This window comes from Cydia strobilella, chromosome 12 (genome assembly GCF_947568885.1).
Source record: "Cydia strobilella chromosome 12, ilCydStro3.1, whole genome shotgun sequence".
Classification (NCBI taxonomy): Eukaryota; Metazoa; Arthropoda; class Insecta; order Lepidoptera; family Tortricidae; genus Cydia; species Cydia strobilella.
Genome location: NC_086052.1, coordinates 16482079 through 16495939, shown reverse-complemented (window position 1 = coordinate 16495939; position 13861 = coordinate 16482079). Strand labels below are relative to the sequence as shown.

The 13861-nt window shown below is 41.4% G+C and overlaps 2 protein-coding genes across 6 annotated transcripts; one reads left to right on the top strand and one right to left on the bottom strand.

The window, feature by feature from the left end:
- The first annotated feature begins 95 nt into the window (after nucleotides 1-95).
- Nucleotides 96-1401, top strand: LOC134746313 (acyl carrier protein, mitochondrial). Of its 2 annotated transcripts, none has more exons than XM_063680709.1 (3): nucleotides 96-300; nucleotides 655-768; nucleotides 940-1401. In XM_063680709.1, exons 1-3 carry the CDS (start codon nucleotides 133-135, stop codon nucleotides 1117-1119), a joined length of 462 nt encoding a protein of 153 aa, XP_063536779.1. In that variant the 5' UTR covers nucleotides 96-132; the 3' UTR covers nucleotides 1120-1401. The 2 variants fall into 2 exon arrangements, with proteins under 2 accessions (XP_063536779.1, XP_063536778.1); XM_063680708.1 differs by lacking the exon at nucleotides 655-768 and adding an exon at nucleotides 501-620.
- Nucleotides 1402-3530: 2129 nt separating this feature from the next.
- On the bottom strand, nucleotides 3531-11579 carry LOC134746293 (serine/arginine repetitive matrix protein 1). 4 transcript variants are annotated; one of them, XM_063680658.1, is made up of 7 exons: nucleotides 11335-11579; nucleotides 11165-11250; nucleotides 8181-8354; nucleotides 6881-6987; nucleotides 6657-6803; nucleotides 5398-6425; nucleotides 3531-5268 (listed from the first exon to the last, which is right to left on the bottom strand). In XM_063680658.1, the coding sequence occupies exons 1-7, from the start codon at nucleotides 11372-11374 to the stop codon at nucleotides 4217-4219; spliced, it is 2634 nt and encodes an 877-aa protein (XP_063536728.1). In that variant the 5' UTR covers nucleotides 11375-11579; the 3' UTR covers nucleotides 3531-4216. The 4 variants fall into 4 exon arrangements, with proteins under 4 accessions (XP_063536728.1, XP_063536729.1, XP_063536732.1 ...); XM_063680659.1 differs by lacking the exons at nucleotides 11165-11250; nucleotides 11335-11579 and adding an exon at nucleotides 10420-10878; XM_063680662.1 differs by lacking the exons at nucleotides 6881-6987; nucleotides 11335-11579.
- Nucleotides 11580-13861: the final 2282 nt, after the last annotated feature.

Sequence of the window (13861 nt, the reverse complement as noted above, 5' to 3'; positions counted from 1 at the left end):
ATTTTTTTAACTATTCAAGACAATGCTTTAAACTCTAAAATGAACGTTCAGGAATGCCTTACTTATGGCAACACTCGAAACGTCTTATCTACTCTATCTTGTCTATTGCGGAAAATATTTGAAGCCCGAAAAATGGCTGCTACGAATCTTGTTCGAAGTGCTTTTAGCGGATTATTACGAAAATCCACCACATATAGAACTCCGGTAGTATGCCGGCTTTCAACCGTCGCTCTACAACAAAAATACAATACAGTGAAAGTCGCTGTAAACTTATACAATAACAAGTACCTGCAAAATGGGGTAAGGATCACTTTAATCAATACAATGTTTTTTTATAGATTTCTAGGCAATAATCCTTTCTAAATTGACATTTTATTATAAAATACAAACTTGGACGTCGTATATCTAAGCTATAAGAATATAATTTGTCTCATTTTATATCATAACCTCAATCAATATATTGCATAACAAATGTGTACAGTGTTACTAAAACTGTTTAGGTGCAATCTCATCGTATGCGACCATACTCGTCTGGGGCCCAGACCAAGCCCTCTCCGAAAGAGATCGAGGAACGAGTGATGAAAGTGTGCCAGGCTTACGACAAACTGACTCAAGTCAAGGTACCTGTTCATTATTTGTTAAATTTTGTTTCAGAGCCAGAAAGTCGGTGTCCGCCACTACAGTGCGGGCCCCCCGCTCTCGCTTGAGCTCATAGAACAGAGAGTCCTTCTTGTTCTGAAACTTTATGACAAAATTTGTGCTGAAAAGGTAGAATAAAATTTATTGTGTATCCAAAATTATTCCAGACTGTGACCCACATGCTTTTTGGTAACTTTAATTTAATTATGACACTTCTTGTTCTAAAACTTTAGTTCTATTGAAAATAAAGTACCAAAGCACATTTATTAAAATTATAATTATAACTGCTTCTTTTTTCAGTTGAATGCGAACTGCCACTTTATGAATGACCTGGGCTTGGACTCCCTTGATCATGTAGAAATCATCATGGCTATGGAAGACGAATTCGGTTTTGAAATTCCCGATGGAGATGCGGAAAGGCTGGTCAGGCCCAAGGACATTATCCAATACATTGCCGACAAAGAGGACATCTATGAATAAATCAAAATCATTTCAAACTTTCAGTAATTTTAGGCCAAATGCACTTGACATTTAAAGTTTGCTAAACTTAATTAAATGTATCTTCAGTTGGTGTAATATTACTAAGTTTGAATAGTTTAGTTGGATTATTTGTTAATAAAGATCAATATGGCCGAACATCTGTCTAAGGGGAAAAGTGTAAAATCTGTTTTTATTATATGCCTGTTAGTACTAGATCATGTGCTTTTTATTTGGTCAAAGCTATTCTGTGGTACCATTACAATAAACTATTAGATTATGAAATATTTTGTATCATTCACTTGTGCCAAATTGCATCCAGCATACAGGGCTCGGAACCGGTTTTTTTTTAAATCCCATTATAGCCCAATATTTTTAATTATTTTATGCTCTTTACATAGGACTGAATCGTGTATTTAGGTAACAACTTCGTATTATTTGATTGTCCCATTAAAACCGGCCAAGTGCGAGTCGGACTCGCGCACGAAGGGTTCCGAACCATTACGCAAAAAAATCACGTTTGTTATATGGGAGCCCCACTTAAATATTTATTTTATTCTGTTTTTAGTATTTGTTGTTATAGCGGCAATAGAAATCCATCATCTGTTAAAATTTCAATTGTCTAGCTATCACGGTTTCATGGAATACAGCCCAGTGACAGATGGACAGACAGACACCGGAGTCTTAGTAATAGGGTCCCGTTTTTACCCTTTGGGTACGGAACTCTAAAAAAGGTATCTTACGAATTACGTTTACAGGCCGTCTAACTACTTTACAAAATTTCTATTAGTTTAACAAGACCACCATAACTTGACCCCTGTTTTCGTAAAGATGTTACGACCCTCGGGGTCAGATTAGCAATAATACTGCTATTATTAAGCTTATAAATGAAAGACTTTCTTCAATAGTATATCCCTGGGATCACAGACGTGCATAGTTCAAGTAAGTACAGTAACAGCTTGCCATCAGGCCGGCTGAAGTTTGTTTGCCACAGATGTAGTAAAAAAAAATCTCTGCAAAACTTCATTCTTGTTTGGTTCGATGGTTACAGGGCATTATTGCATGCTATAGTTTACGTTTTTTCTTTTGTACCTAGTCCACTTATTTGTTTATTTTAACTTTATTGCACAAAATACAAAAAATTAAAGCTTTACAAATAATGCCTAAAGGCATTCTCTACCAGTCAAACATCTTTTTACTATACTCAGTTGCTATGAGAAAAAAACTAAATATATCTACCTACGAGTATACGTGCTGGTACGTAGGTTTTGATAACTGCGTGTAGCGAACCTAGGCCGCTGTATGACCTACATAGATATGTAGGTATACGCACTATCGACGTGACCCGTATATTTTTGCCTGGATTTATTGATTTATGTTCAATGACGCCGCGCGGTCATCCGGAACGAATAGGTACATCTAGATGCAATTTTAGTAACTAATTAAGGTACATGACAGATTTGCACAAGTAACTGAAGATATTCCAGCCTTGCTTTGCTACCTAGTTCATACGTTCGAAGTACGTGGGTACAACATATCCTGCACCTCAGTAGATAATTAATTAATTATACGTTTTCTAGCAGTGTTTTCGTATTCTAGAACATACTGTTTCAGTTTAGCTGACCTTACTACGCCTATTCTATAGTTCGAACGTATGACTGTGTGTAAGCTATGCTAATAAGGACTACACATTTAAGAAAGGAGTCGGGCAAAGACCACCTGCGATGCTGGGCAAGATCAAATTCAATATAAACCTTATTTGAAGAACATTACAGTTCATTTTTCGTCGTACCTAGTTCACAACACAACGATCTTTGACACATCTGAATGTTGACGTCAGACGTATAAAGAGTCCGGTAACTCTTTAGTGTAAAACAAAACGTACCAATAGACCCAATGAAATCTTCAACTAACGTGTTTTTTGCACGATGTTTCAGTTTATACCTAACGGCTATCCGTTGTAAGTTCTAAGTATAGCGCGGCGTTCCCTGATGAATTGCTACATGTAGGTAGGTATCTGCGGACCGTACGAGCTTCGACGAAACGCCGGCGGCCGGAAATCAATACGCTATGCGAGGCCGTGCAATACCTATATGGAAAGTCCTCGCTCCTAGCTATTCAGGTTCGCAATATAATAGACGTTAGAGTAGGTAACGTCGATATAAAAGAAACATTTGGTATTATAGAATATGGAGCAGAAATGTTTAAAAAAATGCATCGTAATGTTATGAAACTTACGAATGGAAGCAGTAGGCCGAGCACATGATTGACGCGACAGTATCTCGCCGCGAGATAGACTACCCGTCTTTTACTAACAGTATGAATTAAAGAGGGACGGGTAGTCTATGTCGCGGCGAGATACTCTCGCGCCAATCATGTGCTAGCCCGGCAGTTGAGAATAAATAAAAGACATGTTGAGAATCATAATATTTTATACAACTTTAATGACGAAATTACACGAGATAACTTTCATTTGTTTATAAATAAAAAGGAAAAGAAACAGTTCGCATTCGTGCAACAGTTATATACAGACTAAGCTCTCTCAGATACACACACGGACACTCGGTTAAATTAGTCTATTTACAATACTCATTAAATTATAGGTATACCCTATGTCCAGCCTCAAAAACATAGTCTTGATAAATTTATGCACTATATCTTTTAACGGCATGTTTTTAAGAAAGTCTTGACTTCACAGCGCGTACGAGACGAAAACAACGAAATTGACGACTATGGCGAAACGCTACGTTTGTCACACTTTACATAATGTCATCCTCCTGCATAAGCGAAGAACGTAAAGGTCAATTTAAATGACCAAATAAAAAACAATGATATAGTGAAAAACAAATAGCAATTAAACTCACTATGGACTAAACTAAAGGAGCAAATAACTAATATGCAGGAAGATAACATTACGAAAGTTAATTATGCTAGGTAACTCAAAAAAATTGTCACTCAATCGGCACATTTGTCACATTCATATCCCTCAATAAAAATAAATTTAGATTCCACTGGAATCGTCGACGTCAGTAGTACAGGTCGCCCGCACCGACATGGTACATGGCGCATCAGGTACAGGGAGCCTCGCTCGGGTCCCGCGCTACCTGAGGCGGCTGGAGCGCGGCTTGGCGGCGGAGCGCAGCCGCCTCGCCGCCGCGTCCACGCGCGCCACGCGCACGACCGGCTGCAGCCAACTGGCCAGGTTACTCAGCGCGCGTTTCTTCTTCCTCCCTCGCTCCTCCGCCTCCTCCGACACGGACGAGCGCGCCGATCCTCTTTTGGCCACTTTCTCCGCTTTTTTCTCGTCCTCGAGGAGCACTTTCACGTCGAGCCGCAGCGGCTTGTCGTCGGATTTGCCGTCCCCCTCGACGTCCATCGCCTCCCGCTCGTCCTCCGACTTGACCTTCGGCGGGCTCGTCTCCTCGATCTCCGACAGGTCCTCGTCGCAGGTGTCGTCGGCCGTGTCCGCGGACGCGACCGAGGACCGATCGAGGCTGCTCTCGGTTTTCTCGGAGCTGTCGGTGCGCGAGCTCTTCTTCGACTTCCTCTGGTTGGGCCAGCCGGTCCTGTTCTTCTTTTTGAAGCGGCCGCGACGGCGCGCGCGGCGCCGCTCGGCGACCTCCGCTATCTCGTTGCGGATGATGTCGCAGCCGTCGCACTCGGACACGAGCCCGAGCACGTCCGGCGGCGCCGCCGCGGCGGGGAGAGCGCCGCCGTCCACCTCGTCCAGCTCGAACTCCGCCGCGTCGTCGAACACCTCGGAGAGGAACTTCTGGAGCCGCTCGTCGGCCTCCTGCGCCTCGGAGGGCTCCGGCTTGGCGCTGAGCGCGTCGCTGACGGTGTCCTCGGAGGCGGTGGACTTGGAGTCGTCGGGCCCGCGGCGGGGCAGGCCGGCCGAGCCGAGCATGGCGAGCGTGGAGGCGTGCTCGCGCGGGGACTTCCTCGGCCGGTCGTGCTGCGCCGCGACGGCAGCGAGCCGCTTGTGCAGCCGCCGGGACTCCAGGCCGCGCGTGCCGTAGCGCTCGGGGCGCGGAGTGCGCGCGGGGGCGGCGGGGGCGGGCGGGGGCAGGCTGCTGAGCGCGCAGCAGTCCGGCTTCAGCGGCGGCAGCTGACCGATCTCGTACGGTAACTTCGGCGACTTGGAGTATAATGCTGAAACAAAAGAAACAGTTCCTAACGCGAAAAAAAAATTGGGTAGGCCGATGCGATTTTATCAGCAAATTTGATGGGGGAAGATTCGATTGTGAATGAAGATTAAAATTTTTAATGAAAACGTCTTACCGAAACACCGGGGCACGTTTTTGACCGAGACCTGGTCGTGGTCCTGCCGCGTGAAGGTCTCGAACCAGGGCTCGCTCCGCGGCACGCTCTCGAACGCGAACTCCAACTGTTCCACCGCCGGAGTATACTTGAGTCGGCCATCCTCCCACTTCATACATTTCTCGACCGGCTCCTCTCGGAGCGGACTCACTTCGGGCTCAGGGTCCGGGAGAGGTTCCTTTTCTACTGGTAGTTCTATTTCGGGCGGCGGTTCGGGCTCAGGCGTGGGAGGTTTGCAGGGCGCTCGCCGCGTTCTCCTCACGACGGGGACCACTCGTCGCTTTCGCCGTTGCTTGTCATCTAGCCAGCTGTCTTCCTCGGATGATTCCTCTTTTAATGCGGTCGGACGCGCTTGACGTCGCCGTTCTAGCGCCGGCGCGGGCTGGGGCGGCGTCTTTCGCCGAGGAGACTCCTTTTTTTCGTCCTCATCATCATCATCATCGTCGTCATCCGAAGAAGTCGAGCTAGTCGAACTGGCGCGTTTCGGAAACATGAACTGCTCCGCCTCATCACTGAGTACCGACAGCTCGGAGCGTCTCACTTTTCTGAACTTGACCACGAGCGGTTTCGCCCCGTTGCACGTCGGGGACGAATCCTTCCGTTTGGCGACGAAGCCCCCGCTGGAGCGGAGCTTCGTACTGACCCCGACGACTTTGTAATACTGGCGGTCCTCCTGGCTGTCGGTTTTCCTGCAGCGCGTGCGTCGGGGTTCGTCGTCTAGGGCGCCGTTGACTCTGCGGGAGTCCAGCTCGCCGTTGCACACGTTGCGGAGGGAGCGGCGCTCGCCGTTGACGGGCAGGAAGGAGGCGCCGATGAGGGAGTCGAGCGCGAGGAAGTTGTTGGTGTCGCGCGCGAACGCGGCGTGGCGCGGCGAGCGCGCATGCGCGGCCAGGTCGGCGAACATGGCGCCGCACGCCTCGCAGTACCCGCCCTGAGGCTCCTTGTCCTCTTTCTCTTTTATTCGCGGACGATTGTTCTTCCGTGTCATTCTGAAAATTTTAATCTTTATAATTTCTACTGCATGTACACAATATCAATACTGTAAGGAGTTGAGTTTATATGTGTAGATAGAATAGAAATATAAAATAGGTTCCATAGAATTATATGATGGTGTTATACAAAACTACACTTTTAGATACAAGATACATTTTTGTTACAGATACACATATATACAATATACATTCAAAATCCTGCAAAAAACTTATGAGTAAAATACTTACTCGCGATTCTGTCCAATAGTATTTTGGTAGTTGTTATTGACCGTGACTCCTTGGTTTATAGTGGGCTCCTTCTCTTTCCTCTCCGGGTTAGGTTCTAATGAGATCTCAGGCCACGCATCAAACTCCTTATACAGAGGCCTGCACTGTCTGAAAAAGAAACCCTTCTATAGACATGTTGTATGGCTAAAGTTATAGTAAAATTAGTTTAAAATTATGGTTCATACTTGTCCAAAAATTCAATCTTGATATAATGTTTTGTGAAGAGCCTGACATTCGATTTACGCGGGGCCGCGAAGAACGTGTCATACAGTTTATCCAATAGAGCTATAGCCTGAAAGTTCAAATTAGCTGTAAATATATATAGGAACGTAAGAAAGCGGTTAGTATGAAAGAGCGAATTTCCATTGGTCAGTAAAACACATGCAAAACTTAGTTATTTCTGAATTATTCCATAAAAGAAAGTGTCATAGCAGAGCAGTATTTTTATCAACCAATGGAAAAAGCAGGAAAATAAAGTTTATAAAGTGCATAAATAGTAAATGACGCATTATTTTTGCACTTTAGTGTAGTAACTACATTTACATAAGGTATACATAAGTATATAGGAAAATAATGCATTGTTTTGGATTGGATGTGAAGTAAATTTTTAACAAGCAGAGTAAGATTCTTAGGAAGTGTGTTTTGTAACAGAGACCAACCTTTATCTTTTGAAATGTTTACAGTGACACAAAGTGTGAGATTAGAATTTAACAGGACATCTGATAAAGCTAATATAGCCATAGAAATAGTAACATTTATTCTTTTGTCTCTCTCTCTATTACCCAAGATTTCGATTAGTTAGTTACTTCTACATTTTAGTCAATGATAACTATGAAGACCCTTTATAGGGTATCCGTCGAAGCTAATTTTGCAACGATTTGAATTACAGTGATGACTTATTATTATTATAAACGTCATATTCTCATAGAAATTTGATGTTAATGATGACATAATCATATTTTGTCAGTGCAAATGCCATGCAGTTCAGCTCTAGTATATTTAATTTTCGGGAATTTGTCTTGAGATTCTCGGGAATTTTTGGCCAGTAATCATCATTATCTGCGGGCAGCAACACTGTTCGAGGCGAGCGCATCCGCATCACCCAAAGACCAGACAACGCACGCTCTACGCCGAACACCATACGCAGCCTATGGGATACCGCCGTTTAGCCAAAATATTTTTTGCCAAATTTCACTTCCCAACAAACTTATGGCATCAGTTTCATTTTCCAAATGAAATTTTAGCAAGTTTTTTTACTTCGCAACCATTTCATTTCCCAACCCCATATTGCGAAATGAAAATGACGTACTAGGTTGGGTTAGGTTAGGTTGGATTATGAAAATTTGCGAAATGAAATTTTGCCAAATGATAATTTGCGTAAAATAGTTTGGGAAGTAATACTTTGGGAAACGATTTTTGGCAATACATTAGTAAACCGCAGCCTATGCAGGCCGCTTACAACTTAGACCCTTCACCTTCAGTTACCTTCTCAACAGAGAGCAGCACGTAGTTTTGTGGAGTGGGCGCGTGGCGGACGCGGTCGAGCATGGCATCGGCGCGCGTGCGGGCGGAGTCACGGCGCCATCGCGGGGGCGCGGCGCCGGCGCCGCTGTCGCGCACCACGTGCGTCACGCGACCGCTCAGGCACGCCTCTTGTTGCTGCAAACAGTGTAACATGTGACGCTCTGTGACTGAGACCCCCCTAGCGTCGGCGTCTAGTCAATTATACAGCTGCTGCTCTGCTCGACGCAACATTGGCGCAACTGCGCAGCAACACCATTTTTCATATATAGCGCTGACTAGATAAAATGTATGTGATTTTTGATAAAGCGAAGCTTTATGGCTGATGATTGTTTGTGTTGAATCTTGTGACAACAATGAGAGAATAAAATGCTCAACTTTATTAAAAAATTATTAATTAAGATTAATAGTATTTTTTTTTATTATGACCATACCCCGGATTTTAGGGTGCGGGAATGTTTTACACTAACCAAACTATAAAACTATTTAAAAAAAAAAAACTACTGGAGACCTCGGTTGACCCTAGGGCTGGCTCATTCCTATGGCAAAAAATAGGCATAGCCATCCAGCGGGGTAATGTAGCCAGCCTCATGGGCACCCTTCCGCAGGGAACAGACTTGGGGGACCTTTCATAGGTGATCGAACTTAACTATCGTGAGACATATTTCACAAACCCAAAACAAAGAAAGAATCCGAAACATTGGATCTATAGTTTTTGGGATCTGTACAAACTCGCAGACTTCCACTGAAGGTATCCTATAGCCTAGATGACCAAAGGCCTATTTGAATGGCCTTTGAACTGGGAATAATATTTCAGACATCAAAATTGTATTTGCCTTAGATTAAAAGGTTTTGGTTTGGTGACTAGTATGTTCAATGAACAAGAAATAAAATAAATCATTTTATTTATTAACACTCATTAAAACATTTTTTGCTGTCTTGAGAAAATACAAGTAGGTTGAAAGAAAATCTACAAAGCATTTTTTTAATGAACAAAAAAGCGTTTCTGTTAGTATTACTGTAATATGTTACAAATAATAATCTAGATAAACAAGATATACACACTGCCAGCCTAACATTTTTTTATTTTATTAATTACATTTTAGTACAACATTTCTTTATGCTTCAGGATGTTTATTTTTTTTATGAATAAATTAAATAAGTGCAGATCAAAGTAATTTGGATAAGTTATTGTTCCTTTATTAAAATGTTTAATAGTAATAACAGCATCTTTCAGTGCTTTAGCTATGCGATTTTTCTAAGGCACTTGGTCATTGTGAGGATCATGACAGTTGAAGTTTTTACATTCCCCTCCATTCATTTTAAGGATTTTTTACACTTAGCTGAATGAGAAAATCATATTAAATTGAATTTTCTAAATTATGCAAACATGTTATTCAGTTTAGTATTGTAGTGTTGCCAGCAAATTTTAATTAAATATAATTAGCAACTCTTATAAGAAAATCTGTCACTGTCAAATAAAAAAAAAATGCTAACAGTGCAGTAAGTAAACAAAAATGTGAAAGTCAGCACAAAACTGGCAGTGTGACCCAGCACGTATGTCGCAACGCAATGCCCCCTTTACGGTAAAACGCTGATTCGGTCACAAGAGCATGCAGAGGAAGTGAGCATCAAGTAGTGGCATACAAGTATCTAGTTGATGAGGTAACGGCGCCACTCGGCGGTCGCCGCGCCGAGCTACATAATACAATAATACACCGCACTTTTCCTTGAAATACCGTCAGCAAACGTAGCGTGGCGCCGGCACCGCGGCATCCCGCCCTTCGTTCGCTCCAACCGTCCCGCGCAAAAAAATAACATGCCCCCTCTGCACACACCAAACTCACCCTTACTATTGACGTCTTAAGAACCACATCCCCTTGAGACGGTAAAAGTAATATCAACTGTCAAAAATTAAGCATACACACGCGTTACCGATAGGAAACTACATTTTTATACCGCTTTTAAAATGGATAGAGTGCACCGCGGGTGTGAGGTTGCTACGCGCGGCCTCGGCCCGTTGCATTTCGCGCTGTGGCGGCGACTCTAACGCGACCGTACAAAAGATGACCTAAAATCGAACGCAAGCTACGCGCCCGACTGGTCACTGTACAAACTATGTTTTAAACCGTTTTCTAAACAATTATGACACGATCCCAGTGTCGGTTCGAGTATGTAAGCGTCGCCGAACATATATACTTACACAAAAGCCGTCCGCAGGCCCCGCGCGCTCCGCTTATCACAAAAATAAGTAACTATATACCACTCAATGAGATGGACACTTCGTCACTGCTAGATTCACTCCGAATTACGACACCCGTTAAATGTTCGTATTATTTAATGTATAACGGAATTCCAGGTAGTTTACGCATTCAATATAATAGTAATTATTAGTAAATAGGTACATTTGCTAAAGTTAAACGAAATATTCACAATAAACACACAAATCTGTCAGACAAGATGGAGTTATTTCGCTTTAGTTTTTGTTTAGGTCGCTAGCGGCGCTGCTGTCCAGCGGAAGGGGCAACGCTTCTGATTGGTCCGTTACAATCACGTTCCATTACTACGCAAATTTCTATTAACAGATACGAGACCTAAATGTTTATTTATTTTATGCCAGTTTGTTATCAATCCAATTCACCTCGTAAAAACGAAAACAACAATTAATTTAAGGCTCATATGCTTAAAATATAAGCCTATGTTGTTTTCACACTTAGATAGCTAATCAAGAATAATCATAATATTAGAAATGGAACGTAGATAAAGCGACGAAATTTGATAGACCTGAAAAGCACCCCAAATACCGTTGTCGATGTGGATTTCCTATTTATTGAACTTGCACTGCTACATAACCAAATACATGCAGCAAAGTAATGCAACGTATACCACCTTAGCTGGGCATACGCAATGTGGAGTATGATTTTGGCGGTAAAAAAGTATATACTCACTAAAGCCATGTCTTGAAGTCTTCTTGATATCGATCTACATAGTCCCTGGTCTTGAATATCCAAATAAAAACAGAAATTTCTTCTCGCTGTGAAAGAACAACACGGTAAAAACTATTTATTAACTTGAATTAATATACATCCCCCAAATAAGGGTTCAAAATATGGCGAACCTTGATTGAATTTTTCTTGACGACTCAAAGTTGACACCATCTTCAATGAAAATCTTCGTATATTTCCAAATATACAACACAATGCCTGCAATGCTATTTACATATCACGCCATATTCTTCAACGACCCTAAAATATTAAAACTAAGACACTAATTATATAAGAATAAGATCATATTGATGCAAAACTAAAAATGAATTTTGCAAAATACGTTCGAACGTAGAAGTGTCATTGACAGCTGACACCAATAGAGCATAGACTTTGCTGACGTTGATCTATGGACGAAAAAATCGATATAGAGATCGATATCGGTATTCTTTCGTGAACAATCGGATATACTGTGTCGATGTTATTTTTAAATCGGTTGTAATTTGCATGTCGGATAAAATGCAAGTATTTCTGAATAGTACACATAATAATTTAAGTTTTGTTTGTTGCAAACTGAAAAAATCGATTGGTAATATCTTAAATGGTACCATAATAAATTCGTCAATGAATTCAAATTCATTCAAAGATTGTAATCGGAGTACTTGTATTCACGGTAGTACGGTACTGCAGCCGAATATTCTGGGAACAGGAAAATGGAACATATCGGTATAAGGTATAGGTAAATATGAAGCGGCAGAGGCCGGGCCCGAGCGGCTGGCGTACATGCCGGCTATGTTAGGTACGTAGTTTATTGATTGCTCATGTTATGTGCGAGCTGCCCGCCCAGTACCTAGGCAGCTAGGTAACACGACTCGGTATGTTTATTTTGCTGCGCCACGTATTATGTAGGTCGAAAATGAGCGTTTCCCTACGCCGTGTTTTGCGTTCATCTGTTAACAATTAATTGATGAAATTATAGGTATTAGTCGTAAAAGAAAATAAATATAAAGTATTATTATCATATATCTTTAGTGAGGTACCTCGTCTTATAATTATAACGATAAGTTTCTAATTACATTCTTAACGTTCAGTTTGTTATGTAGGTTAACCAATTTTTTTTCTGCTCCAAGACTCCTTACATGTTTAGCTATAGGTACTTTTAATTTAAAAACATTAACACATTGCTGATGAATTCGCAGCTTTATTTCCTTTTGACTTTGCCGTTATTGGGTAGGTCATAAAAAAACAGACGACTTTTTATTTTAGTTCTCCGAGATGATATTACCACAAATAAAAATAAGCTATATTCGATCGTAAAAGCTTCTATCTATTCCACTATTCATTTCAATGAATTATCAATGTTTGCTTTATTTCCCTTTTACTTTTTTTCAGGACTTGTAGCGCCATCTAGCAAAGAGTAGTGCTATTTAAAATTACAACTTGTAATCTACTCTCCGTTAGATGGCAGATACCTTTCTTTGTTATTTTTTCACTAGATGGCAGAGTTCGGTATTTTTTTTTAAACAGTGTTTTTATTGTATTGCAAATTGCAAATCACATGAAAATATCATCGGTAAGGGTGGTACTCCACTTGTCAAATGTGCATGTTGTGCATTGCGTCTCCCTCTCTCGTAATAGTCGCGTTTTGTTAGAGAGAATCTTCTGTACTTTAGTAAGTACTATTATTTATTCTGTGCCTTACAGACGTTGTGGTTGTAAAGGCGCTGTCATGGAGACTATATAAAGGAGCCAAATCTCTATGTATGAAAAGTGTCCATCAAAAACAGTAATTAGGCGGCGCCACCATACACCGAAATACTACCAAAAACAACCTACGTAATTTGGTCGGGTTATTTGTTGCCTTATATGGTTCATGTTATACTCATGTTCCAGAGCCTAACTAGCGCCACCGGAGAGATTAGGAACTATTATTTAAAGCTGAAAACGGTCACTTTTGCAACAATTCTGCCATAAGAGATTGGCATCTTTTCTATACCATCCATAGGCGCTGTATTAAGTCACACGTCACACGAACCTGCCGCCAAAAAGCCGCTCCAATACAATCGATGTTACGTTCTCATTTTAAAACAACATGCTTAAATTTTATGTATCTCGGCATTAATGATTAACATTTACGTAACATATATGTGACGCTTTCAATCAAAAGGTACCACATTGTCGCTTTTCGATAAGGTTGATTTCTAATTGAAGCTATATGGAAATAGCGCCTTACTGACAAGCGACAATAAGAACCCTTTTGGTTGAAAATGGCACAAATATCTGTATCTGCTACTAGTTTTCGTTTCTAGAAATTGAAAAAAGAAATTAGAGCATGTAGAAGTTTTACTAGTTTTATACTCTTTGTATAACAGTTTTGTTTATGTATTTTAGGCATTCGTTTGAGGAGTAGAACGTAATTTCAATTGTATGGGAGCGGCTTTTTGGCCAGTCGAAGTTTTTTAGTATCTGGGATGTGCCGTCGGCAAGTTTTTTCATATTTTTGAACAGCAATCGAAACTTTAGTATTTTCAAAGTAAAACTCATTTATACCTACTTGGTTCGTATGAATACATACGAACCAAGTAGGTATACGGGTTAAAACTTTCACAGATGATGTATTTCTGTTACCGCTATTACAACAAATACTAAAAAGTACGGAAC

Excerpts from the sequence above, each read along its gene's own strand:
- LOC134746313 (XM_063680708.1), top strand. The coding sequence starts at position 133 with ATGGCTGCTACGAATCTTGTTCGAAGTGCTTTTAGCGGATTATTACGA. Across the intron at positions 301-500 it reads ACAAGTACCTGCAAAATGGG|GTGCAATCTCATCGTATGCG; the intron begins GTAAGGATCACT and ends AAAACTGTTTAG. Across the intron at positions 621-939 it reads ACAAACTGACTCAAGTCAAG|TTGAATGCGAACTGCCACTT; the intron begins GTACCTGTTCAT and ends TTCTTTTTTCAG.
- LOC134746293 (XM_063680658.1), bottom strand. The coding sequence starts at position 11,374 with ATGGTGTCAACTTTGAGTCGTCAAGAAAAATTCAATCAAG. Across the intron at positions 8,355-11,164 it reads GACTTCAAGACATGGCTTTA|CAACAAGAGGCGTGCCTGAG; the intron begins GTGAGTATATAC and ends CACTGTTTGCAG. Across the intron at positions 5,269-5,397 it reads AAACGTGCCCCGGTGTTTCG|CATTATACTCCAAGTCGCCG; the intron begins GTAAGACGTTTT and ends CTTTTGTTTCAG.